Source organism: Haplochromis burtoni, unplaced genomic scaffold, assembly GCF_018398535.1.
Source record: "Haplochromis burtoni strain Fernald_Lab_line unplaced genomic scaffold, NCSU_Asbu1 Contig_517, whole genome shotgun sequence".
Classification (NCBI taxonomy): Eukaryota; Metazoa; Chordata; class Actinopteri; order Cichliformes; family Cichlidae; genus Haplochromis; species Haplochromis burtoni.
The window spans coordinates 358,850-386,604 of NW_024582878.1; the positions used below are offsets into that span (position 1 = coordinate 358,850).

The following is a 27,755-nucleotide window of genomic DNA, read 5'->3' on the forward strand; positions in this document are numbered from 1 at the left end:
TTAGAAGTGAAGAATGTGATATAAACCAGTTTAAAATAAAACTCAAAAAAGAAATTTTAAATAAGTATAAGAATGAAGAAAATGCAATTAACCCAAGACAGCAGTCAAAGTGATGTTTATTTTTTTCTGCAAATTAACAAATCTAAATATAGTTTTAGTTGAGCATGAGAAAATATTGTTTTGTGATGTTATGTTCTAAGTTGAAGGCATTGTATACGTTTTTGTTGTTCAAATTTAGATGATGAGGATGTAAACCTGAGGGGGTCGGGCTAAATAAGTATATACTTCTGCCTTTTCAAACAACTGCATGGAAAGATTTTATGAAATGTTGGTGAATGTATATGTTTGAAATAAAAATGAACTGAACTGAACTGGAGAAAAGTGAAGCCCAAACGTTAGTGAGGGGGAGCGTAATGTGGAGATTAGTGCTGTCAGCGTTAACCTCGTTAGAATGACGTTAACACCATAACCGCACTAATGTGGCAAATTGCCGTTAGCCAGTAAGCGCGGATCGCCTTGTGTGTGGGGTTGCACAGCGCTAATGCGTTAACGAACTAACCGTGCTAATGCGTTGATGCCGTGCAGCCCCACGCACGGGGCGACCCGCGCTTACTCGCTAACGGAGATTTGCCGCGTTAATGCGGTTATGGCATTAACGTCATTTTAATGAGATTAACGCTGACAGCACTAGTGGAGATTTAAAATTTTTTTTCCTATGGACATGCTGATGGACGTTAAGATTTTCAATCGTGTTTTGGTAAAAAACATAGTTATGTTTGTGGTGTGACAAAAAAACCCAGTTTGGATATGCTTGGGAAAAGAGAATATTATTACATAAAATAGTGCTGATCACACCTTGTGAGAAACTGTTTTAACAGCTGACTGCACAGTTCAGGCCTGGTGAGGAAAAGCAGCACAAAAGTTTTACAGTCCTTATTTTTCCCTGGGTTATTGGTTGTGTTACTAGTTAGCTAACATAAACTAATGCAATGTCTGTTGACTCCAACCAACCCGATGATGTAATGTTCTGTAACTGATACAAGATGGCGCTACATATATTCTAAAAACTTGAACTTTAAGCATTTCTTTCTTAAAACCAGCCACACATACAGAGTTACATCTATGTCAGTTTTTGAGAGCAGGGCTACAGGCAGTGTAAATTAGCCTTTATACATGCAGTTTTTCATGTCCACAAGTCAGAAGCTGAATTTGTGGAATTAACCCCAAGTTAACAGTCCAAGATGATGGCAGTGAACATCAAACATTAGAAAAACTGTAAAATCTTTAATCCGTGCAGCCAGTGTTGCAGCAGTCGGGTTGTAAAGTGCAAAGAAAGTACTGTATTGTATTGGTAATGATACATGAATGGCTCAACCGTCCTTAGACAAAAAAAGTTTTTCCTTGTGTTTCTGACTTTACTATAAGAATGCACTCAACTCTGGAGTAATGACATTCCCAATATCCATCATTTCAGGTAACTAGAAAACGGCTTGGAAATCCAATACATATTTCACTCAATGGCGTCCAAATACATTTCGAACTTTTATGTTTTTATTCTGGATTTTTGTGTGTCATTCTTTCTCCATTAAAATGAAACTACCATAAACATTTGAGAGTGTTCATTTCTTTATAAGTGAGTAAACTTTACAAATTCAGCAGGGCATCAGATAATTTTTCCCCCACTCTAAAAGAGAAAAGCAGTAACATCTCTAGATTTGTTTAACTAGAAGAACCAGATTTTTTTGTTTTTCCATTTGTTGAACTATGTAGTGTCACCCATCAGTTTCATAGACTATACAAATACTGGACAGACTGCCATGTGAGTTTAAACAAATGATCATGAATCCTAATGGCTGGTGACCATAGATGCATCCTGAGGCTATGAGCCCCTAAATACACTTAAACGTTCTCTCACCTGCGTCTTGCATCTCTTGGTAGTTGTTTTGTGACTATTTGAAGTCTCTTTCGGGTGATGTTATTTGTGGTTGTTTGCTCAATCATCAAAGTGATTATTTTCTTTTGCGCACTCTTTGCAAATTCAGGAAGAATTTATTTAAAATTTTTGTTTTCATTGAACTCCATACTAACCCTAAAAAGTCATACATGATTACCTATGCAAACAGCACTTAAATGTTAAATGGACTGGTACTTATATAGCTCTTTTCTACTCAATATGAGCACTCAAAGGACTTTCTACCACAAGTCTTTTTCACCCAATCACACATTCACACCACTTTTATCTAGTGCTTCTAGATGCATCAGGGGCAACTTGGGGTTGAGTGTCTCGTCCAAGGATACTTTGACATGTGGACTGGAGGAGCCAGGGCTCAATCTACCAACCAAATTGGTCGACACCTGCTCTCCTACCTGAACCACAGCGACCTGGCTCTTAAGTTTTAAGGCTCTTAAACAATCTAACAAATATTTAAGTTATATAATTTAATTTTTATTCTGCTTAAAGCTTTGTTGCCCAGGACTTATGAGCTAAAGTTAAATATATGTATCTCTGAACATTTAAATATGTACTTCAAAGGTTGTTTAATCAAATAAAATCAGAAGCTGCACTTCCAGCTAGTTTTTAGGACCACTACTTTAAATCTTATGAGATTTTACTCATGTGTTTTATTTGAGCTCCTATAATGTTATGTGATTCAATGACTAACACTGTTATTTAAACATTGTCTCATTAGATTGCTTACAATCATTGACAGATATTGACATGTTTCTATGGTGCCAGATTGTTTGTATGGTAATTGCTAATATCAGAAAGATGATTCAGATTTTTTCTAACAACATTTGTAGTTGCTGAGATTTGGCTTTGTGGGCTAGAGTAGCTCTGAAGGTAGTCTGTATATATGCAATATCCATGCATAGTTAATTAAGATAATTTTTGCAAATAAAATGCATTAATATTCAATATCTCTGTTTAACTATTGGTAACTTTCTGTGGCGTGAAAAATCCCACGTGTCCCTATCAATCCATAGAATTATTCATATTGTGATATGGCCAAAAGAAGGAGAAGCTTGCTGTATTAGTGGATGCAGCTTAGAAAAGAAATAACCCACCATGCAAAGAAGATATATTGGTAATCCAGTTGGTGGTATATAAGACCAGGCTTACATGCACATAGTGAATATTAAATTCATAGAATGGATGGACAGGAGGCATTATTCAATGAAGATGTCTTCAGTGGGACAGGAGTAGCCGACGTGCTCCTTGTAATACTGCTGGAATGCCCTCCTGTTGGGAAAAATAACACAAAAGATTCCATAACCAAGCAGACCAGGTCACTGGAAATGGTTGATTTACAAGCTACAAGCCAGACTGACTTGTTCTAATGGTCCAGCCAGTGTTATGGCAAAATGTGAAAGACCCTATTGTACTTATTTTGTGTACATAAACAAAAATTGTTTTAAAATCAGCTTTAAACCTAATATATTTCAACAGAAGAGTGTTTATGTGTGTGAATGTGCTGCTGAGAATCCTCAAAGGGAACTCATCGAGAAAAAAGCTCTTTGAATGACATGGCAGCTGTTATATTTGAACCCAAAACACGATCCTTTTATAAACCTTTTATTGTCTAATGTTTTTATTTCCTGAACCTAACCAAGTAGTCAAGGCCCGCAGGTTTCTGCATTTAACAGTTCTGTTGTAGAAATCATTTCGCAGGCCAATTCATGAAAATCGTGCCAATGAAGACCATTCCCATCAGCCACTAATGCAAGTTAAAACTCTACATGGCAAAGAAATAACGAGACATAAAAGGAATCCAGAAATGCTGCTGTATAAATGCTGTATTAATTGGGTATTTAAAATCTCATATCTAGCATGAAAACATTTAGCTTTTAAAACTACAACTGGCCTCCTGGGCTTCCAGCACTTTTGTTGTTGATAAGGTTGTAATGTAACATTGGAAAATATTCCACTGTTCTTTTAATAAAAAAATGTAATTATATTTTTTCTTATTTATCTTTTACACAGCCTAACATCTTTTTTGGAAACAGGTTATATCTCCATGTTGTTTTGTTAAGGATGAAAACAAAACTGTAGCTAATAAAAGCCTCCCAACATCAGCCTTGTTACTTACTGGACACCATAGTGACCATAGTGAATTGTACTTAACCTCGGTGATGTGTTTTTCCCCCCATAAAACAATTAAAAAGACACTACTTTCTCAGAGCTTTCATCTGTCAGAGTTTGAAACCCTGATAGAAATCGTAACACACTATAAACTAGTGTCTACAGAAGTAATAATCCCTCTCCATAGATAGGACAGTCATATGCATTGAATCTTAAATATAATTGAATTAAATGCAGAGCAGAACACAGTAGAGTAGGACTTACCCGACAGATTCTGCTAAAGGATGTAAAGTTGTTTGTGACATCAGGACATGACAAGCAAAGCGCTGCTGGTCAGGGTGCTTGGTGATGAAGCCAAAGTACCTGCAGTGCAAATAAAACAATTATTTCCAAAGGTTCAATTGAGCCTGTTGCAGGACGAAAAACAACAGAGCAAGCAGCACACAGAAAAGATTCATGTTCATAAAAGTTAACTAATCTCTCACGAGGTGAGGGAATTGTAATACAAGCCATCTAAAGCATTTGACTCACCTGCTGTATTTTGGATGACAACCACAGAATGAAATATTTTTCAACTGGAAGAAATGGAAGCACTGGTCCCCCTGATGACAACAAAGACAAAGAGCCATGTAAACATGTAATTCTGGAATATTACTCTAAATTAACATCATAGTTAGAAACTTTTGTTAAGCTAGAATTTAAATTAATTCATTACAGTGAATAACATTAGAAAATGTTGTTAAATGGTAACTTACAACTGGAGAAATCAACTACCAGTAGATCTATTGGAACTAAAGTCCCATAGCAAAGTCACGGGGTAGCAGCCAACAATTATATTTAAGATAACTTTATGAGTACATCACTAAGAGTTGATTATCTTCTACCTAGAGGGGCTATGATGCCACTGACAGTTGTTTGCCCACTCCGGGTCGGGGATGAGTTCCTGCCCCAAGTGGAGGAGTTCAAGTATCTCGGGGTCTTGTTCGCGAGTGAAGCGAGAAGGGAGCGGGAGATCAACAGACGGATTGGTGCTGCACCGGTCCGTCGTGCTGAAGAGAGAGCAGAGCGTAAAAGCGAAGCTCTCAATTTACCGGTCGATCTACGTCCCTACCCTCAACTATGGTCACGAGCTGTGGGTAGTGACCGAAAGAACAAGATCGGAGATACAAGCGGCAAAAATGAGCTTCCTCCGAAGGGTGGCTGGCCTCTCCCTTAGGGATAGGGTGAGAAGTTCAGCCATCTGGGAGGGGCTCAGAGTAGAGCCGCTGCTCCTCCACATCGAAAGGAGACAGTTGAGGTGGTTCGGGCATCTGACAAGGATGCCTCCTGGGCGAGGTGTTCCTGGCATGTCCCACTGGGAGGAGGCCCCGGGGCAGACCCAGGACATGCTGGAGAGATTATATCTCTTGGCTGGCCTGGGAACGCCTGAGGGCGGTCTGGGCTTCTCTGCTTAGGCTGCTGCCCCCGTGACCCGGCCCGGATAAAGCAGAAGAAGATGGATGGATGGATAGTGAATATAACTTCTTAAATTTGAACTTATGCAGGACTTTTCTAACTAAGAATGCAACCACATTCAGCCATTAATACATTGCTTCTATTTGTGCCTTCATTCTGAGCAATTTGAGGATTTGTAGCTTGCCTAATGACACTTTGACAAATGGGCTGGAGGCCTCTGATTAGAAGATGACAAGCTTTAAATCATGAACCATGTGAATATGTTAGGTTATGTTAGGTTGTAAGTACACAAGAAAATGCAATATTTAATATTGGGTTTGTTGTATTTAGAAATTAAACCCATCTCAATGTATTCAATTGACATAGTATCACAGTGTGACCACAATGAGGACCCACCCACAGGGTGTTGCACGTTGAGAGGTGTTTTATTGATAAGGGTTTTTGACACACTTTGTTCGCGCAGCTTTTTAACTGCCTTTTCCTGAAATAGGAAATATTTCAGCATCCTCCTGAAATAGGGAAGGAATGACCCTGTAATGGAGAACAGCTGTGTGGGTCAACCTCTGACACACCACACCCTGAACTCACTGCTCCACCCCTCCTATGCTAAGCCACAAACCACACACAGAAAACAGAAACAGCATATAAATGTGGATGAAAACAGTTTCTTTTCTGAAGACTAAAACAACAGAAAAAAATTATTTTCAATAAAAATTAATAAAAAATAAATAAATTAATGAAGATGGGAATTTTAAAAATTAAAATGGCATATGTGAAATGGTGAACAAAAAATCCCAGGAGGAAAATCCATCCTTGTTTTAATTATTTATCCAAGTAGAGATATGAGACCTACGGAGCCCCTCTGATGACATGGTCCAAAAACTAAATAAATCGTGGCCACAAAATACTACTTCGTGCCCTTGAAATAGTATAACGTGCCCACGAATTACGCATTTGTGGCAACGAAATAGATAACGTGCGCACATCATATTGATACAATTCCTGGACAGCTGCGTAGAGACATAAGCATAAGAGTAGGCTAAACCTATACACCATGGACAGAGACAGTATGATTGACTTTTATTTTAGGCTGGGAATGAGCTACAAATGCATTTTGAAAAGCCTGGCAATGCAAGGAACCATTATTACGGAGAGACATTTAAACAGGATATTAAGATAAGATGAGATACGATGAGATAAGATAAGATAAGATAACCTTTATTAGTCCCACACGTGGGAAATTTGTTTTGTCACAGCAGGAAGTGGACAGTGCAAAAGTTATGTAGCAAATATTATTATTGAGAGCCCAGTTGCTTTACAGATGTAAGTACGACCTGGACGCCGGGATAGATTTTATTGTCAACCAACTGCAAGGGTCTGGGAAGGATCACGGTTATCGGTCAAGTGTTTCGTGCCCACAAATTAGCATTTCGTGAGCATGTTATACCTATTTCGTGCCCTCAAAATAGTATTTCGTGGCCACAAATAAGTATTTTGTGGGCACGTTATACCCATTTCGTGCCCACGAAGTAGTATTTTGTGGCCACAATTTATTTATTTTTTGGACCATGTCATCAGAGGGGCTCTGTAGAGACCAAATATTAGGATGGAAAATGGAAATACATATAAAGCAAAATGGGAAACGTGAATAGAAAATGCTAAATAAAGCTGCTGAATAGAAAATGTATAAGAAGAAATACTTTGAGGATCTTCTTAATCCTTGTTTCCAGACTCTTATTTTACGAAAGGCATGTAGAGGAGTCTGGTAGAGGCCAGAGGGGTGGATGAGATTCACCCTGAGTTCCTAAAAACCCTGGATGCTGTAGAGATGTTTTGCTTGACAAGCCTCTGCAATGTTCATTCAAGATGTGGGGTTGTGCCTCTGGATTGGAAGACTGGGTTCATAATTCCCATCATCAAGACGGGGGACTGACGCGTCTATTCCAACTATAGGATTACACCACTCAGCCTCTTTAGGAAGGTCTAAGCTTTCCTGTCTTCCTCCCCTCGACCCCAACAGGTCATGGCAGATGGCTCCCTTCCCTGAGCCTGGATCTGCTGGAGGTTTCTTCCCACTGTTGCCAAGTGCTTGTTTATAAGGGGCTGTCTGATTGTTGGGGTTTTCTCTTTATTATTGTAGGATTTTTACCTTAAAATGTAAAGGAACTTTTAATGAATACTGTTGTGATTTGCTAATAAAAAAAAACTGAAATTTATTGAATGAGCGGTCCGTTAGTCAAACCTTGGATTCTGGAGAAATAATGCGGATTTCCTTCTCATCATGAAATGCTGCACCAATTCTTTAGCCGTTCAAGGGTGTTCAAGAGCATGTTGGAAAAAAAGTAGAGGCGGCTGCTCGACTTGACTGAGATGGATGCCTTCCTTAAACCACGATCCAAAGCAGGCGAGATTAAGTCACGTACGGTGTCGCGAGATTTAACATTGGTATATTATTGTTTATTATTTTTGTTTATTGTACATATTAAACACTATTTGTTTTAATGGTTTTAGCACCATTTTAACAGTAGTCTAATATTCAAATGTGCTCTCTGTTTAAACAAATACTACTTTATTGTAAAATACATACATTTTTAAAAATTCCTTCTATAAATCAGGGTTCCATTTTTATTCTGTGAGTAAAGAAAAGTGTGAAGAGAGAGAATAGTGCTGTACCCTGTGAGCGGAGTGGCACTGATCCTGGACACTCATCTTCACCCCTTTCACACTGACTTCCAGCGCACAGGCTGATGGAGGCTGACCCGCTGACCGCCTGTTGTATGCTACCTGTTAACACAAACACACAGTTAGTTAGTAATCATGCCAGGCGAGATTTGCTTTGAGTCTAACAGGACTAATCCCGCATGAATCAAGTATGAAAGTGGCATCGGGAAAATGTTCTTTAACCATCTCTTCAAAAGCTTTTTTCAGAATCAAAATCTTTATTGTCATTATGCCAAAAGCACAATAGAATTATATGCAACCCCATTCAATTGAACTTTTATTTTATGTACAAAAAAAGAAAGAAAGAGAAACTGTGATAAACAAATAAAAAGTATCAAACAGTATACAGTACTGTGCAAAGGTTTTAGGCAGGTGAGAAAAAAATGCTGTAAACAAAGAATGCTTTCAAAAATGGAAGTGTTAACCATTTATTTTCATCAATCAACAAAATGCAGCAAATGAACAAAAGAGAAATCTTAATCAAATCAATATTTGGTGTGACCACCCTTTGCCTTTAAAATAGCATCAGTTTTTGAAGGAACTTGGCTGGTAGGTTGTCCCAAACATCTCGGGGAACTAACCACAGATCTTCTGTGGATGTAGGCATCCTCACATCTTCCTGTCTCTTCATGTACAACACTCGATGATGCTGAGATTAGGGCTCTGTGGGGGCCATACCATCACTTCCAGTACTTCTTGTTCTTTGTTACGCTGAAGCTAGTTCTTAATGACTTTGGCTGTATGTTTGGGGTCATTGTCCTGCTGCAGAATGGGGCCAGTAAACAATCATTTATATTTCTGAAAGCACTTTTTGTTTACAGCATTTTTTCACACCTTCTGAAAACCTTTGCACAGTACTGTGAACACACTGACTGAAACTGGACTAAACTTTCAATATATTGAATGAAAGTCAGTAATGAAGACATAAATATGGAAAATGCACGTAATGCTGCCCAATGCTCTGTGGGGCTTGGAGGTGCTGCTGCTGTGAGCCCTGGTGTGAATGGACCCAGGGCCCCTGCCCTTGGTGGATTCAGGGGGACGGGCGTGCCCATGGAGGTCAGCGGGGGAGCTGCCCCTAGCCAATCCTTTCATTCAAATGCCCAGTTGCCTCCCCCCTTTCGCTCCATCACACCACCACACATGCAGGGCCTTGAGGTACAGGTGCGTCACTGAGGTGCAGGGGAGGCATTCCTCCTCCGTCCCCTCCTGGCCACCTGTGCCTCAATTTTATTCCACAACTTAGACACTCAAATTATTTACATTGTCACGACACATACGTATAGGCCCTTGGCACTCTGTTTATTCAACCTCACCTCTGGTGCCGGTGCCCACCTCTCAATTTTATGTAGACATTGAGGGTTCTCGGGAGGGGCCGTGCTGACACAAGCTGCTATCTGGTTGTTGACACCACGCCCCTCCCAAGTTTTAAATGAAATTTAGAACAGCACATACCAACACCACATATGAGCTCTCTGGGCAAAACCTGGTCTTGTTAGGAGAGCTGCTCCATCCAAAGTTGGATGGAGCAGCTCTCATTTCTAGTAATCTGACCAAATTAACCCCCCCCCCCAAATCATGACTGTCCTGAGTTGGAACCAGGAAGCAAAGTTACAGTCTTACACGCCTATCCGCAGTTTTTTTCCTCCTTTTATTCACTCAAGGCCCCGTTCCCTTAGAAACTGTGTCTCCCAGACCACTAAAAAACCGACCAAAAAATGAGTAAAAAACAATTTAAACATAATAAAACAACGAAAGAACAATATAGTATCCACAACTGCACCATAGAGTAAAGCAGTCAAAAATGGATTATTAAACATTGGGTCTCTTTAACAGGTCCCTGTTACTTCATGAATTAATTACTAATCAACACACTGATTTACTCTGACTTACAGAAACCTGGTTACAGCAGGATGATGTTAGTTGAAATGGATCATTTAACATTTACATTTAACAGTGTTTCCTGAAAACTCTCTTTTGTTGGATCATTTCCTAATAACATTTAACTTACAACAATACCACTGTAACTCCTTTAAAAAAAGCCTCAAATCAGAAGTATTTGACTCTCTTGTATTACTTTCAAATGCGCAAGTTCTGCCATTAATTAATGCTTCAATCTTAAATATGATTAACCCATCTCTATTAATCGTCTATGTACCACAGGCCTTCGAGCTGCCAGTTACTTAACTGTTACTTAAAAAGTCATAATTTGACATTGGTTCTAAATTCAGATAAAACTGAACTCAGCTCTAAAAATCTTAGAAATATGGTGTCTAACCAGGTTCTTACTCTGGATAACATTACCTTGGCCTCCAGTAACACTGTGAGGAACCTTGGAGTCATTTTTGACCAGGATATGTCCTTCAAAGCACATATTAAACAAATATGTAGGACTGCTTTCTTCCATTCCAAATCCAGAATTGAATTTAAAATCTTTCTCATCACATACAAGGTCTTTAATAATCAGGCCCCATCTTATCGGAAAGATCTCATAGTACTGCATCACCCACTTTGCTCTCAGACTGCAGCCCTACTTGTGGTTTCTTGGGTATTTAAAAGTAGAACTGGAGGCAAAGCCTTCGGTTTTCAGTCCCCTCCTTTGGCGAAACAGCTTCCAGTTTGGATTTGGGAGACAGACACTATCTCTACTTTTAAGATTAGGCTTAAAACTTCCCTTTTCTGTATCAGTGTGAAGAGCTGCCTTTATCTCATTTGTTTTTTATTTAAAAAAATATTTTATCTGATTCTTGGGGGATTTTGATAATTTATGTTAATGAATTTGTTTAGTCCATACTTCAGCTGTGAGCTTTAATTAAACAGTTTATTTTTGTACCTTCTGCATTGCAGCACACAGCACATCTTTGCCTGTGTAGATGGGAACCGGAACGGAACCCAGATATTGCACCAGGAACTTCTCAATCCAACCATCTTTTTGAACTGCAAGAAGAAAGAAGAAAACATGCTTTTAATCATCGTTGCAGCTGATGAAATTCTCTTTACACAATCCAGTGTGCTGCAACGCACCTTGCTCAATTTCTTTGGGCACCCTGACAGCATAGAAGGCGGGAAAAATGCCTATAGCCCCAGTCCTCATGTTGTAACCCTGACACCACAGGTCCTTAGACTGGTTCAACATTAAGATAGGGTCATCTGCTTCAAGGTCCAGCTCATCTGCATGACGAGGAACAAACCTAAAACCATAGAGAGAAAAAGTACAGGATTTCAGATTCATGTGACTCTTTGCACATGGCACAGTTAATTTGTGTAAGTTCATGTGTGCTGACCTGTAGACAGCTCTGTGACTCTGTTGCCTCTCCACTCCATCCAGAACACAGGAGAACACACCAAACGAGCCAGCACCTGAACAACACATCACTGGCATTATACTCACAATCAGCTACTTAAAGTTTGTATATTTGCCATCCTCAACATCTAATGGGAAACAAGGAAAGAAAAGAAAAGCAATGAATCAAAATAAAACAAACAAACAAAAAAAAAGCATCCACTGACATTTATTTAGAAAAGCTTCATTTTTTACATAAAATTATGGCTGCCCTGCATCATTTTCTAATAATGTAGTATTGGAAGGCTTAAATTAAACCAAAATACTTGTCAATACTGCAGCAATACTGCAGCATATCATTGCTCTTGCTGCTCCAGCCTTTCTGATGGGTTAAAGACCTTCCCCTAAAGTAACTACTTGTCTTCTGGAATCTCCTTCTTACTATTCTGGGAAACACAGCAAATCTTTTGGCAATGGCACGTATTGATGTGTATGAAAAAATGTTTGGAAATACACACCTGTGGCACTGTTCTGGCTGTCGTTCTTGGCAAACAGGTTGAGGAACTTTCTGCTTATGGGAGCACAAGCTCTTCCACCATTCGACTCTTCTTCCTCTGACGTTGTGGATGATGTTACCTTGGACAGCTTGCAGGATCTTGGCATGACTTCCCTGCTCCTCTTCACCTCCTCCTCCCTCCTCTTCTTCACGTCTTCCTCATTTCTTCTTTTTTCTGCCACTTCCCTCCTCTCTTGGAGCAGTAGAAAAGACAGGTTATACTGAGAGCAGAGAGGAACAAGCAGGTGGTGTAGATTTGATTTCAACTTCGCCAGTATTCTCTCTTTTTAAATTGTCATAATTTAATCTGGTCAGTGGTGTTACACGAGGTTTTGTACTAAGTTATCTACTTGTTTCTATAATTCAATAAGAGCATGGCATGCTTTCAATGTTTGTTGATATTTAGAAGATACTTATCTCTGCTCAAAAGTCTTTGCTATTAAAATCGGACATAGGTGCAGTGATTTACTGAAGTGTGTGCAAAAGGTAAAAGAGAGTTTGTATAATTATAACAAGCTTTCAAGTCCGTATTTGATATGACCATCTTTATTCATCAACACAATCTTAACGCTCTTAAGCAAAATCTTCAGAAATAGTTTTCTAGACTTTCCAAAACCCTGTGGACCCACCAGCCCAGGTTCAGTACACACACCTCCTCTTAATCTATCAGATCCGCTGGAGGAATACCGTGACCTACAAGAAATGTTTAGCAAAGACAAGGCTCTATGTCTGCCCCCGCACAGACCCTATGACTGTGCCATCGTCACACATTAAACTCATCAGTTTACCTGCCTCAAACAGTAAGACAGTCGTCCTTTCAATTCCTTGCCCTCTGAACTGTCCACCTGAGATGGCCAAACTGCTTGTTGCCCATGTTTTCATGTTACCCGGGATCACAGTACAAGTCGTGGCTGACAAGGGGCGTCAGTTCATCTCCCAAGTCTGGGAGACTTATTGTACCCCTGAGGTACGAGCAATGTTTAAGTTCTGGTTTTCATCCTCAGACAAATTGATAGAGAGAGACTCAACCAGACTCAACCAGCAACTCGAGCCCCAAGACCACCATCTGCTGCAACCAGGTCATCAGCAGCAGTGGCAGTATTTAAGCTCAGACCTTTACTTTCTGCCAGATCAGCAGCTACCTTATGGTGGCAAATTGGTCTTCCTGTTTTCCTCCCTATATTTTTTTAAAAGGGAAAAATTGTTTTAATCCCGGAAGAAATGGGAGTTGCTATTACTCATATATAATGTTATGTGAGATTGTAGGCCTTAGATATACCTTACTACACTTTGTAGCCATAAAATATGCTTATTTCTTTTCTAAAAGCAGAAATGTGCAAGGGGCATGTTAAAAATTAGCAGAAGTATTTACCTTTCTTTTTTGCTTCCTCATTTTTCTTCTTCTCCTCCACATACTGTGGGTCTTCATCCTCATTGGCTGACTGATAGACCGTTTCTGCATCACTGTCATCATTGTGCTCGTTGTAACCATTCAAGCAGTACTTGAGGTTCACCAGCTCCAGTTGAGCATGTTCATCCACCACCAGAGTATATTTAACAGAGTCATAATTTAACCCTGTTAAAGTTTCACGGATTGGTACAGTCTGATTAGCCACAGAGGCCATGATATTGTCATCCTTTTCTTTTTTGGGGTCTACCCCTGTTTCAGTGGTACAGTCCGTTTTGCTGTTACCTGTGGGACAGCACGTTAGATCATTCTGTAAGTTTAGGCATGGAGTTGGAACTCCCTCCCCCTCTTCTTCACTGATGTCAGGGTTAGTTCGGTAGGTCAGAGAGGGATGCAGAGGCCCTGATGGGGGTCCTTCTGTGTCTGAGCTAAGGGACATCCTGTTGGACCCTCCCTCACTGCTGGACCGGGAGAGGACAGAGGGGTTGTCCTGGGTCCTGTCATGGTTCTGGTCTAAGAATACAAAACACGGACCATCATTGTCAAATGTTTCCAGTTTGTAAAATTTTAGATAACACAGATGAACTTCACACATATGGTTATACTCTAAGATCGTTTTATTTTGCAATATTCTTTATAGCTGATATCAAGGGAATTCTAACAATTGGTTAACAAAGGTTCCAGAATACGTTTGCAGGTTTAGGTAATAGAATTTACAATAGTCCCACAGAATACTTGGGTATTTATCAAATCCCAGGGGAATAATTTTCAAACATCAAATATTGTAGTGCACTGCACAAACACGGGGAATTATTTATAGATAGCCCATTTATATCTCTACCTGTAGTTATAAATGGAACATTTGCCTGAGCTCAGTGAGATATGAATGGTGAAAGCTGGCAACTGCTAATACTAAAACAATTCTAATTAGTAAAGTGGGGGTTTAGTCTAATTAATACAGGTGAACCAACCAATATAAATAAAATTGTGTGGACTATTTGCCTTTAGAAATTTCTAGGAAGCTTTCAAAATGTAGGTTAGCAGGTTGATATTAGCATTCTGGTGCCGCCTCGCACAACACAACTATAGGCTTCCTGTTCACTGCAACAGTTATTAAACCTGCAAATATTTTCTGTGCTCTAAAGTAGTTTCTTATGCAGGGTGAGTTTTTTCAGAATTTTTTCATAGGGGTGACCATTGGGGGCTACATAAGAAACAAAAAAAGAGAGGGAAAAAAAAGGAGAAATTTCTAGGAAACTACATTTCTAGTACTGCGCTGGACCTCAGTAGAGTCTATGCTGTACTATACTTAACTTTATTAAAAGGTGCATTTGTAGGGTTTAAGGGTATACCATGACTATAACATATATTTAATGCAAGATTTTAAATCAAGCGTAACCCTGGATCTCAGATTTTTTTTTAATAGCTTTGGCTCAAAAGCAATATCAGGCACAGAAATCCTTCATTAGTCGACTCTAGTAATGTATTTTTAATTACTTGATATTTTTTAATTGATTTCAGAAATATAAGTAGCTCATTTCAAATGTAATGACTTAAAGAAATTAAAAAAAGATATCTATCTCAACACAGACGTCTCTCTGACTTTAGTTTTCAATGCTAATAATAACATTCCTCCTGATAGTGATGGTCCGTTAAGAGATTTTCTCACTCTCATTTCCAGATATGTTTCTCTCTTTCTTTCTTTCTGTCACTTTTCTTTTTCTGTTCCTCCAACTTCTTCTCCTTTTACCAACCTGGTCTTCACCCCCTGTCCAATATCCACGCAGACATTAAGGTCAATAATAAAATAAAATCAATGTAAAAATAAATAAAAAGAGGAGCCTGCAGAGAGCATAATGTGTTTCACAGACGAAACCATGATCCTGTTTGCTAAAACTGCCAAACAGGAAATGATTATTAAAAAAAAATTGGTGTGAACCTTGGTTCAATACCTTGGTGTGTTGTCTCCAGGTTTCTCTGTACTATGGGTGTGCGCGGCACCACCATAGCAGGCAGATAGACTTCCTTATTAGACAGAGTTTTATTCGACTTTAAGGCGCTTCCTCTGTTGCCTCCTTTAGTGCCTCCTTTTCCTCTCCCATCAGCTGCTCGGCCTTTCAGTCCGTTTTCTTCCCTTGGCCTCTGATGTCCATTCTTGTCTTTTGCTTTTGACTCTTCACACGGTCGTCCTCCTCTTCTATCTATCACTCCATCTTTTCCTCTGAGGTCGCCCAGGCCCCTGTCTCTCATCACTGTTGCTCCTTTTCCTCCCCCTCTTCCTCCTCCACTTCCTGCTCTCCTCTGGTTCCTTAGTGTGCGGGAAGACTGTGTATGCATAGCTCCAGGCATTGATTGTTCCCGTGGTCGAGCTCGTGTGTCTGAGCCAGTGGCAGCAGCCTGACCATTGGCTCTGCTGTTGGATACATTGGCTGTTGGAGGTTTGGGTGCTGGCCGGCGCTGAGTGCTGTGCTGGACTTTGTCCTCAGCTTTTGGTTGGACATCTAGTGGAGCGAGATCCCCTTAATACATACACACAAACAACAAAAGCAGCAGATTATGTATTAGGCAATCAGATATACGGTATGCAGAGGGATATTCAAAGTAGCCTATGGTAAGCTGTTAATCCTGTTACAGCAACAGCAGAAGAAAAAACACACATGATGATTTCCTGACTGAAGGAGTTGTTGTTCTGTTACGTCATCATTGCTTGCCACACAAATAATTCCACTGTTACATTAGACAAAAGGATGACAGCCGCGGATTCCAAAGAAAAAACAAGAAAAAAAAGAACTCAGGAAAACAGAGACTTTAACAGCGCATGAACAGACTTATTATGCCATTAGTTGCTTACTGGTATGATTGATCTGCAGCTTGAGTCTGACCTTACACAAAATTTTACCTTAACTATCAGTTTTCTACTTTTACTATTTTTTAAAGCTTTTAGACTTCTATATTTAGTGCAAAGCTTTGTACATAATGTAATAATAAAATAAAATTAGTATATGAGAATATATAATTTAGTCCAATTTTTAATTCTAATTGTACTTAGCTTGACTTTGCCTCTAAACAGGAAAATGTGTACAGTCAGGGGTTAAAGTGTGATCTAGCAGGTGGGGGAGCCCTAAAATCAGTTGTAGTGACTCAGTGTGGGGGGGAAAAATCACAGGTGAAGTCACAGTAACTTCTATTGAGAGCTCCAATAGATCTTTGTGTGCAGGCTGTGATCAGTTGATTTGGGCGACTGGCTCTCTGAGGTTCCCTGCTCTTTGTAGATTTGCACAACTGAATTCAACAAGATCTAAGCAGGTGTTCCACGAGTTGTCCTGGCTGATTTCTATCCTCTGCACTGACAGTACACTGTTGATGCTGTCTTTTTTCTAGATCTAAGCATCATTAGCTAAGAGTCATATTCATCTCTGCTAATCTTGATCTAGCAGACCACGAGCACCACAGCCACTGTGCACCAGTCACACACTGTTGTTTACTTCAAATCCATGACAGACTAACCCGTTTATCCTGCACTAACCTGCAGTGTATTTTCTTGCAGTCTTTAAATAACACAGTTAGTCTGCCTTAGTTTGTTTAGCAACATGTTTCACCATATGAAAAACAGTGTCACATGTACAGACCCAATATTTGATTTAAACACATGAGGACTTACATGCAAGCTTTAAATTTACAGTTTATCAAATCTGGGGATAGTGTCTGGCAGCCTAGGGTGATGTGGGGGAGGACTATGGTCTGAATCAAACCTGATGAATATGTCTTTGTAGGTTCTCACTCATCCAGGTCATGGTAATCTAAGGAGCTTGGAAAGAAAAGCAACTGGACTTCTTTAATTTTCTTGAAGATGGTTCATCTCTCATCCTAGAAGCTTCTTCAGCCCAGGTATTAAAACCCTAGTGGGATCTGTCCCTTAGCAGGGTTGCTGACCTACTGTTGATCATGTGCCTCTTTGCATGAGCCGAGGTGAGAAAAAGGGTGTTAGTCATTATATGCAGAGGTTTCAGGTGAAACCATTGTGAGACCTTACCACACCCATTGAGATCACCTAACTCAAAATGTTAGTCGGCGATCAGGTGCCTGGGAAGGGATCTCAAAACTGCATTGTAGGTGGCTGATAGTTGGTTTCATAAACCACCTCCTCTGTTCAAAGATGGCTGTTCACAGTGGACATAGATGGCTTCTTTCACTCCTCTTTCAAACCATCTGTCTCCTCTGTCCAAAATGTCAGCATTGGCATCTGTCTCTGATAAACCTGCTATATAAGGGATGACAATGTTGAAGCGCTACCTCGACAGGACAAGACTCAACTTTACATCTCCATCTAAAGGATAAAGGTCACTCTTTTGAGAATGCCAGTCACTTTTCTTTCAAAGCTTCTTTGATAACCTGTTGAAATAATAATCTGTTCACTCCTTACTGCCATTGTCCTGTGTAGTACCCCCATTATTTCTATGACCTAAAACTTTCTTCAGCCCTGTCTCCCTATTGTTGTTTTGCTCCAGTTGCTGTTCCAGTTTCCTCCTGTAGCTGTTCTTGTCCTGCCTAATTTGCATTTTAGTTCCTTTTGGATTCGCTCGAGATTGTCTTTGTCCCCTGAGCTAAAAGGCATCTTCTTCTCATTTAGCAAGGCTTGTAGCTCAGGGGTCACCTATGGTTTATTGTTGGAAACCTCCCATATTTTCTTGGAGGGTACTGTGCTCTCCACACAGAAACTGATGTAATCCGTGATGCGCTGCGTCAGACCATCAGTGTCTTCCCCATGTGGACTGCAGAGTACATCCCAGTCTGTGGTCTCGAAGCAGCCCCTCAGCCTTTCACAGGCCTCCTCCAACTAGATTTTCACAGACATCACTGCTAGTGGTTGATTAATCACATGCTAACGGCCAGCTGCTCAATCTCTGGAATTCTCTGTATTAACTGTAAAAAGACAAACTAAGCACGAAACCACCCACAGTCTGCTTCCTGGGTTCGAATTAGATAGCGAATTAGAAAAAAAAGAAATAAAATAAAGTTTGCTGACCTATGCCCTGCCCTAAACCTAGAAATAGCCAAATGAAAGTAAAATATTGCAGTCACCCACTAGTTGTAAAAAGCTATCTGCCCCACGAACTCTATATTAGTTACGGTTTAAGATTTGTATATGAGAACACTGTGTGATTTATTCTGCTCTGTTCTAAATCATCAAATACACTATTTTGCATTATACTGTAATAATCTGAGGGATCTTAAGAACTACTATAAGTTTGTATTTTGAACCTGTGTTGAGTTTTCGTACCCGTGATATGTGGGGAGGAAGAGTGGGAGTCTTTCCAGCTGGCCTTGCCTAAAGAATTGTTGTTGATGGAGTCCTGAAAAGAAAGTATGAAACAGAGCAGCAATAAGAATAAGACCAACAACAACAAATGACTGGATTACTAACACAAAAAGTGTGAAATCTTATTTCTATCACATTAGGTACATAACTAGGCCCAAAGTCTCTAATGACAGCAATGCCAGGAAGAGGTAGGAGGACTGATGAGGAAGTGTGTGGCATCATCACGAAAAGGTATGCCAATCCCTCACTGACCAGCCCTCTAAATGACCTCACACTCAAAGGTGCTTCGGATCTGGTCCAGAGGACAGAGCAATGCCAGGTCACCTTGAGAGGGTAATCAGGGTAACCTCTGATCCACACTCCTAAGTTGTCTTTATTTTTTATAATATACACCAGAGGTCACCAACAGGTGGACCTGTATTCAGACCCATATGGACCTGGAGCCACAGCCAAAACAGGAGGTTATTATTTAAAAGCCGACGTGAAGCTTCAATTTTAACTGGTCGTCAATGAATGGTCTAAGTGGACGTGAGTTAAGCAATCCCACAAGACATCACTGAGCTAATCAAGTCTGTGCATTCCAGGCAGTACGCACTGCAAATAACACAGTGGAGTCCCTGGATCAGAGGTCACCAACAGGCAGACTGTGGTCTGGGTCTGGGCATATGTCACATATGGACTTGGATCTAGAGCCAAAAACTGAAGGTTATGATTTAAAACCTGACGAGGTGCATCTATTTTAACTGGTGGTGCTTTTGTAGTCTTTATGGTAGTGGTTTAGTGGATAAGGGAATGCACAGACCAACTGGATGTGAGTTAAGCAAGCCCACAAGACACCACTAAGCCAATCAATGCAGACAGATGATAGGCAAGTTACACATGAAAAAATGGTAGAAGAGTAAAAGAAAGATAGTGATACATGTAGAAAAAAGGGAGAGATACAGATGACTCCACCAGAGAAAGCTGAGAAAAAGACAGGTAAGATGGAGAAAGTGAGAATAAAATAAGGACAAAATTGTTTAAAAACTCTTTAAAAAAAAAAAAAAAAGTGGAAAGCAAAAATGCATGAGTAAGTGCTGGGCCTTTCCAGATGCATTTGGTTTATCTCCAAGCAGACGTGGCCCTGAAAGAACAGATTCTTCCACTTCCTGGCCTCAAATGGTTCCTGGGACAGATTTCTTAGGTCTGATCTTGACATTGTTTGGGTCCACACACAACTGTGAGGCCCAATGAACAAAATCAAAACTAAATAATGTTCAAGGATCAACAATGAGCACCTCTATATGTCTATGAAAATGACCGTGACTCAATTTAAACCCAGGTACAAAATCCTGGCAGTACAAGATACAACTACTAAATTTTCAAACTGAACAAAAAAGTAGGGGGGTTCAACATAAGAGGGGAAAAAAGTGAGACCTCGATGACTTGGAAACATGAAGATGAAAAAGAGGATTAACAGATTTTCTGACAAAGGGCTGAATAAGACGGAGACAATATATATACTGAAAGGTGACAAGGGAAGTGGAAACGCATGAGAACACAGCAGAAATAAATTAGACGTGACATGACAGGGGAGGCAAAACCAAACACACTGAACACAGGACGAGAAACTGTCAAAAATAAGACAGGAAACACACTGAGAAACAAACGAAAACACAGGGAAGAAACAGACATGTGAACAAGACAGACTCAGGCGACAAAACACAGCGACATGACTAAGAAACACAGAGGACGAGGGCAAAGGCACAAAGGGTGCCTAATAGACAACCAGAAATTACAATAAACTCAGAGAGATGAAAAGGACTAACCTCAAGTGTAAATTGTATGAAACTTAAATCATTACAATATAAAGAAAGAATTAAATTCTAATTAAACTGAAAAGGCTGGGACAAAGACCCAGAACCCTGACATTTGCACATGTAATATATTCTGTCCATAGAGAATCTATATCATTCATATTTAATATAGTTGGGACAAGAGGTGTTTTTTATTCTTGTGCATTTGTGGTGCAGAATATACTCAGAGAATGTTCTCAGCACATTAATAACAAAACAGCACAAAACGGCTTTAGAGACTCAAGATTTTGCTGTTTCAAAGATTTTGCTGTTTCAGACTGAGGAGCTTACAAACCTACACTGGAAACCCTTTATCAATAACATATACAAAGTCTAGTGAAGAATATACTTTAAGGGCATTGTACCAGACTACAATATACATTATATACATGTTATTTTCATGTATAGCATTGAAATACACTACCCTGTCAGTGAGGTACCAAACAAAAAGAGATACAAAACAACCACAATCATGTAAGATAATGACAGACACCGAAAATAATTCCCAAAATAGAAAAAAATGACCATGGATATTAAAAGACAACCACAGATACTCAATAACCACTAAGTGACACAAAGTGACACAAATGACCCTAACATTAACAATGTTAATCCATAACATTTTCTGTCTTTGTCATCAGGTCACCTCCTGATGACGCAAACAGAACCACATCATCTGCAAAGAGCAGAGAGACACTTCTGACTAAGGGCGTCCACCCAGACATCCCCTCCTCTGTCATGATTTGATAACCTGCAGAATACTGCCGATGAACAAACATAGAATCATGTATGCAAACATGTATGGATGTTCCTTTCTACTGCTATGTGCAAACATGCAGTAGAAAGGAGAATGTGTATTTGGCAGCTCAAATGTTTATGTTTTGTTTTTGATCAATAGCATCGATCTACAGCAGAGATATAGAAAAAATATAACGGGATCCAGTTAGAGAAATTTTCTTGAAGCAAAGGTCTGGAAAATCATAACATGTAGAAACTGCACCATCAAATATTTCTACATTTTGCAGGCCAAGCAAAGTGTGGCTCTGTCAGTGGCTGATGCAAAAACTGGTTGTGGGAGGAGTTCAGTGAGACCATGGAAAAATACTTTTGGTCAGCCTCAAAGCAATTCTGGCAAACCATCAGGTGAATGGAGGGGGAAGCAGTGCTCCACTCATACTGCACACAGCCGTAGTGGGACTCTGCTGACCTCAACTGAGACTATAGTCAGGCAGTGGAAGGAACAGCTTCACAGATCTCTTAAATCCCTCAGTCACATCTTCTGTGATAGAGGCGAACTCTGGGGGTGAGAGGAATGACTGTTGTACCACTAGCTGTTAGGTCACTCATTTACTTAGACAACTGCTCAGCTGCAGGGCCCCTAGAGTAGATGAGATTCGCAGAGCGTTCTTGGAGTTCCTGGATATTGTAGGGCTGTCCTGGCTGACACATCTCTGCAACATTGTGTGGAGGTCTGGGGAAGTGCCTCTGGACTGGCAGACTGGGATGGTGGTTCTTTGTGGTTCACTGGGAAAATTTATAGTGGTGTGAAAACAATGTTTGCCCCTTTTCCTGATTTCCCATTTCTTTTGTATGTTTGTCACATTTAAATGTTTCAGATCATGAAAGAAATTTCAAATATTAGACAAAAATGACACAAGTAAACACAAAATGTATTTTTAAAATGAAGGTGTTTGTGATTAGGGGGTAAAAAAATCCAAACCTACATGGCTTTGTGTGAAAAAGGGATTGCCCCCTAAACTTAATAACTGGTTGGACAACCCTTAGTGGCAACAACTGCAATCAAGCATTTGCAAAAACTAGCAATCAGTCTTTTACCGGACTGTGGAGGAATTTTAACCCATGTGTCTTTGCAGAATTGTTGTAATTCAGCCACACCGGAGGGTTTTCGAGTATGAACTTGCCTATTTAAGGTCATCCCACAGCATCTCAATCGGATTCAGGTCAGAACTTTGGCTAGGCAACTCCAAAGTCTTCATTTTGTTTGTCTTAAGCCATTCAGAGTTTGACTTTCTGGTGTGTTTTGGATCATTGTCCTGCTGCAGGACCCAAGTGCGCTTCAGCTTGAGGCCAAGAACAGATGGCCGGACATTCTTCTTCAGGATGTTTTGGCAGACAGCAGAATTCCTGGTTCCATTTACCACAGCAGGTCTTCCAGGTCCTGAGGCAGCAAAACAGCCCCAGACCATCACACTACCACCACATTTTACTGTTGGTATCATGTTCCTTTTCTGAAATGCTATGTTATTTGTATGGCAGATGTAATGGGACGCACACCTTCCAAAACATTTTTCACACATATAGGTTTGGATTTTTTTTTCCCCTTAATAGCGAAGACCTTCATTTAGAAACTGCATTTTTTGTTTGCTTGTGTTATCTTTGTCTAATATTTAAATTTGTTTAATGCTCCAAAACATTTGAGTGTGACAAACACACACAAAAATTGGAAAGGGGGGGCAAACACTTTGTCACAGCACTCTAGGCAAGGGTACTATAGAGGAGGGTCCTTTTTTTTTAGTTGAACCTTAGATTCAGGATGAACAATGCAGTTTTCATCCTGGTCGTGGAGCACTGGATGAGGCAATTCAGTCCCTGTATAATCATAACGAGAGGTTTGGTCCTAATGCTGGCAGCATGTTGAACTTCTTTCAGATGGCTGTTGGACTCCACCAGGGCTGCCCTTTTCACTAATTCTTTTTACAGTTTTTATATACAGAATTTCTAGAACTTGTCTTGCCTGTCTTACCCCTTCATACCACCATTCACTGAGCGTAACTCCAGATTGCAACAGAGTTCAGTTCCTCTCAGCAAGACTGGTTCCAGAGCTTATGCCATGCATTGAGGTAAATCCTATTTTATCTAGTCCATCTCCTCAACGTCGGGCACTAGCTGGGGCTTCTTTTCCACCAAAGAGCTGATGTTTCATGTACCAAGAGCTAGTTTTAGTAGTCAGGAATTGGACTGCCAGGGCCTCCATTTTTGACTGCTGACATACTCACTGGCACTGGACACTTACGGCACATTCTGTGGGTGGTGAGCCCACAGGAGATGTAAAAAATAATGCAAAATGTAAAAATGTATTAGTTGAACACACAAAAAGCATACTAGTTAAATGTTAGTTAGGTGGTTTTAGCTTGATTTAGCTTTTAACTGTTTTATTTTACAATTTGAAACCTTACAAATAGACAAGCTGTCTGAAAGTTAGTGTTTACAAGCAAAATATACTTATCTATAGTTTAATAACTTCTGAAAGCATGCAATTTAAAGGCAACATAAGCACATAAGAATTACTTTATACCAATTTATTAAATACTTTCCACCAGACCATTTCAGATTTACCTGAGAAGGTAAAGGTATGTTTTTCAAAAGGAATTGTGTAAAATCTCAGGTCACTACTGTAAAGAGTTTGCTCAGAAAAACAGAAGGAGAGTGAGAAAGCAGCCCCTGTAAATTTACTTGATTGTACATGACATTAAATATGTATAATTTAAATAACCTATATGAATGTGTTGACTCATAAGTAACTCAACAAAGCTAAGGAAGATGCAATGACAGAAAGAAGGGATAACACTGAAGGGGTGTTAGCTACCATCCTATAGACTAGATTATTCTGGTGTAATTTTAATCAAATGTCCAGAAGTTAGTTAAGGTATTCGAGGTTGGCAAGGCAGTGCAGTATACCTATATTAAGTATATATTTAATAGGATGGTAAAAAACAACAACAAAAAAACTGCTTTTCCAAGTGTCCTTGAGCAAATCCCCCAGCTAACCCAACCCTTAGCCGTTCAGCTGCCATGATACAGACTGATTTATCAGGACCGCCTCTCTAAATAAAAGCATGTGTGGAGAATTTGTGAAAAAAACAATAACAATCAATAAACAGGAATCTACAGCATTTGACTATGTGCCAGCACACGCATAAACACAAAATATACACAGATACACAACAAGCCACTGCTGTCTCATCCTCAGGACTGGATCCTCCCCGGAAATGCACAGAAATACGGTTATTCAGCTGGATGCTCAGATGTCTCATTCCAAATACACAATCCAACCATGACACACACTTTCCACAGCATCCCACAGCTCCTTTTAAAAACAGGCCTCCTACCTGGGTGCCGGCTTGTGGCAGCTGTGGGAACAGGGCCAAGGTAGTTGGTCTCTTTGGTCGATATTTGTCCATGACAGCATAGACGGATCCCCCCTTGACAAATGACAGCTTCCTTTCTCCCTCCCTCCCCCTCCTCTTCTCTTTTATTAAGCCAATGTTCGCACTGCTGCTCAGACAGACCCCCCCCCCCCCCACCCCACCCTCCAACCACCTCTACCTCCCTCTCTTTCCGTTATTTTCCTTTTGTCTTCTCAGCATCGATCAGCGCTGAGCTCAGCCTCAGGGCACATCTCTTTCAGTCCTTTCTTGCGTTATCATTCAGCATCCACAGCGTCAGACTACCATAATCATCATCATCATCACCACAGTTATCTTCCTGATGATGTGGAAATGGAGACGAGAGGAGACAGAAGGAGAAAGAGAAGTGGGTGGTGTTGGGTAGTGATGGAGTGAATGAGGGCTGAAAGAGGAGGAGGAAAAGAACAGAGATGCAGGGAGGAGGGGGAGTTCTGTACCAGCCAATCAGGGAAAAGCATGACATCATCAACTGATCTGCCTGTGGTGCTTTCTGATTTGAGGCTAATAAACATTGTGATGTTGTGGGCCAGTAAAATAAGATTAGACAGTAATATGAAAATTCAAACAAAGGAAATAGCCCAGTGAGCAAACCAGACAGTCAGCCTACAACACAGCTGAAGAAAAGATCAGCCAGTAAACTGAGAACCAGTTAGTGAAACACACAGATTTTAAAAATAAATAAATAAATAAAACAACAGTCCACAAATCAGTTAGTTATTCAGTGAACATCACGAACAAGCCTTTTCACATGATTCACAGTAGTCAGTGACTAAAACCAAGGCAGAGCAGGGATCATGTAAATAACAGTATACAGATCATTAATTTCATTATAAAACACTTGGAAAGTCATCTCCATAACTACTTTTTGGTGATTTTACCATAATCCACATCAACCCCATATACTGATCCAAAAAAACTGACAGATGAATGTTAATCCTTAGACAAATAAGTTTTATTTACCATTTTGCCCAATCGTGTACTGTTGGCTGAAGCAAAGGAAAAGAAGAGGGAAAAGCATGTTAGGAGGCAGCAAGAGAGAAGGAGGGGTTTGAGATTGTGGATGTGAGAGTAGGGACTCTAAATGTAGACGCAAGGTAGTTATACTGTGTGTGCAGAAGACCAGTTGAAAGAAAAGCAAGGCTGGAAACATTGGAGGTGGATTCAACTGTTCTATGAAGAGAACAGCCAGAAATGCACACGCAGTGGAGCCCGTTCTCACTCCTGACGCGTAATATACCGACGATTTGTCACGTCCCAAAGTGTTCCATGGGAACGCGAAAGATGTCCTTCTGCGTTCATATGCTACGCGCTGGATTGTGGATGAATCTTAACCACCACCTTAATCATGTTAGATAGTACGGAGCCCCGCAGGGGACATGGGAGAAAAAAATTAAGACGGACTTTTGCAAGTCCAAAAGTTTTGCGAGATCTCGCAAAACAAACTCGGGATCTCGCAAAAGTTGAATTCCAACAATGGCGGCAGCTACTTAGTTGTAATATTACTCTTTCTGGGTCACAAAATACACTTTTAAGATATTTTGAGGCGTGAATGTAGTTGTGTAAACATCAGATACCTGCTCGGTTTACAAGACATCTGTCACGGTCCTGGGTCCCCTGACCCAGCGTTTTTAGTTCTTTGTGATGTTTGTATTATTGTACTTGTGTGAGTTATTCTATGGTTTCTAGTTTCGATCCCTTGCCCTTCATGTTTCTCTGTGTCCCCTCTGTTCTGTGTAGTCTGTGTCTGCATGTTTGAGTTCCCCTCTGTGTCTCTCGGTTCTTAGAGTCCTCTGCCTTATGGTTTATGTCTCTGTGTTTCTTAGTTGCTGTCTCCACTGTGTCAAGTTCGCGTCTCTGTGTGATCCTTCCTGTTTTACTTTGATGGTCCGTGTCTTATGTGAATGTGTCCTGCTTTGCTTGTCTCGTCAGTCCTGATTTCTCCCAGCTGTGCCCTCCTTCTGTGTCTCATTCCCTCGTTATCCCTCTGTGTATTTAAGCCCTGTGTTTCTCTTTGTCAGTGTCGTAGTCTCCCTCATGCTGTGTGTTTCTACCTGTAGCTCCCTGTGTGTTTTGTTAGTCTTCCCAGTTTAGATTTTGTAGAGTTTTTGTGTTCAGCAATAAAAGCTGCCCTTTTGAGTTAAATCCTGTCTCCAGTGAGTTTGCGTTTGGGTCCTTCTCCTGCCTGCCACACAGCCGAAACATGACAAACATCACATATTTGCAAAAGTGCTCCGACGTTTTCGGAGATCTGACACCCACCATCTCGAAGCTAACGGGAGGTCGAGACCTACTACAGCCGGGAGGAACACCGCTTTCCCGGCACATCGTGCCTCGACCTCCCGGTCGGCTTCGAGCTGGCGGCCTCCGAAGAATGCGGCTAAAACTTTTGCGAGATCCCGAGTTTGTTTTGCGAGATCTCGCAAAAGTCCGTCTTAATTTTTTTTTCTCCCATGTCCCCTGCGGGGCTCTGTAAGATAGTGTTTTCCAAAGCGATTTGAGTAAAATAAACATACATGCGTAGATTTGTTCCAAACTGTTTTGATGTTTTCAAATTTTTCCAAACTCATAATATGTTGGGTGGCTGAAAGCGTAGTATAATATAGGATAAAACACTTTTTTACTAAGTGTTTTATCCTATTGTAAAGTGTCCTTGGGTGACTTGAAAGGCGCTCATAAATAAAATTTGTTATTATTATTATTATTATTATTATTATCGACGATTTGTCACCTAGCGTAAAATGTTACATCTTGGGACTGAGAACGTGTTGCACATTGTGGTTGTTTTGTGTCTTTTATGTTTTTTATTGTCACATTTATTTACTCTTTTTAATTCACCCAGTTTGATCTTTATTTTGTTCTATTTTATTTTCATTTTACAATTTATTTTT

The 27,755-nt window shown here is 40.2% G+C and overlaps 1 protein-coding gene across 1 annotated transcript; it reads right to left on the minus strand.

The window, feature by feature from the left end:
• Positions 1 to 635: 635 nt before the first annotated feature.
• Positions 636 to 25,269, minus strand: mapk8ip1a (mitogen-activated protein kinase 8 interacting protein 1a). The gene is made up of 12 exons (XM_005948121.3): positions 24,790 to 25,269; positions 18,786 to 18,858; positions 15,457 to 16,023; positions 13,469 to 14,017; positions 12,059 to 12,289; positions 11,542 to 11,617; positions 11,282 to 11,448; positions 11,091 to 11,194; positions 8,210 to 8,320; positions 4,613 to 4,683; positions 4,346 to 4,444; positions 636 to 3,241 (listed from the first exon to the last, which is right to left on the minus strand). Exons 1-12 carry the CDS (start codon positions 24,859 to 24,861, stop codon positions 3,169 to 3,171), a joined length of 2,193 nt encoding a protein of 730 aa, XP_005948183.1. The 5' UTR covers positions 24,862 to 25,269; the 3' UTR covers positions 636 to 3,168.
• Positions 25,270 to 27,755: the final 2,486 nt, after the last annotated feature.

Coding starts and splice junctions, on each gene's coding strand:
- mapk8ip1a (XM_005948121.3), bottom strand. CDS start 24,861: ATGGACAAATATCGACCAAAGAGACCAACTACCTTGGCCCTGTTCCCA. Junction 14,018..15,456: donor CCTGGAGACAACACACCAAG/GTATTGAACCAA, acceptor TTGTATTCTTAG/ACCAGAACCATGACAGGACC. Junction 4,445..4,612: donor TGTCATCCAAAATACAGCAG/GTGAGTCAAATG, acceptor TTTGCACTGCAG/GTACTTTGGCTTCATCACCA.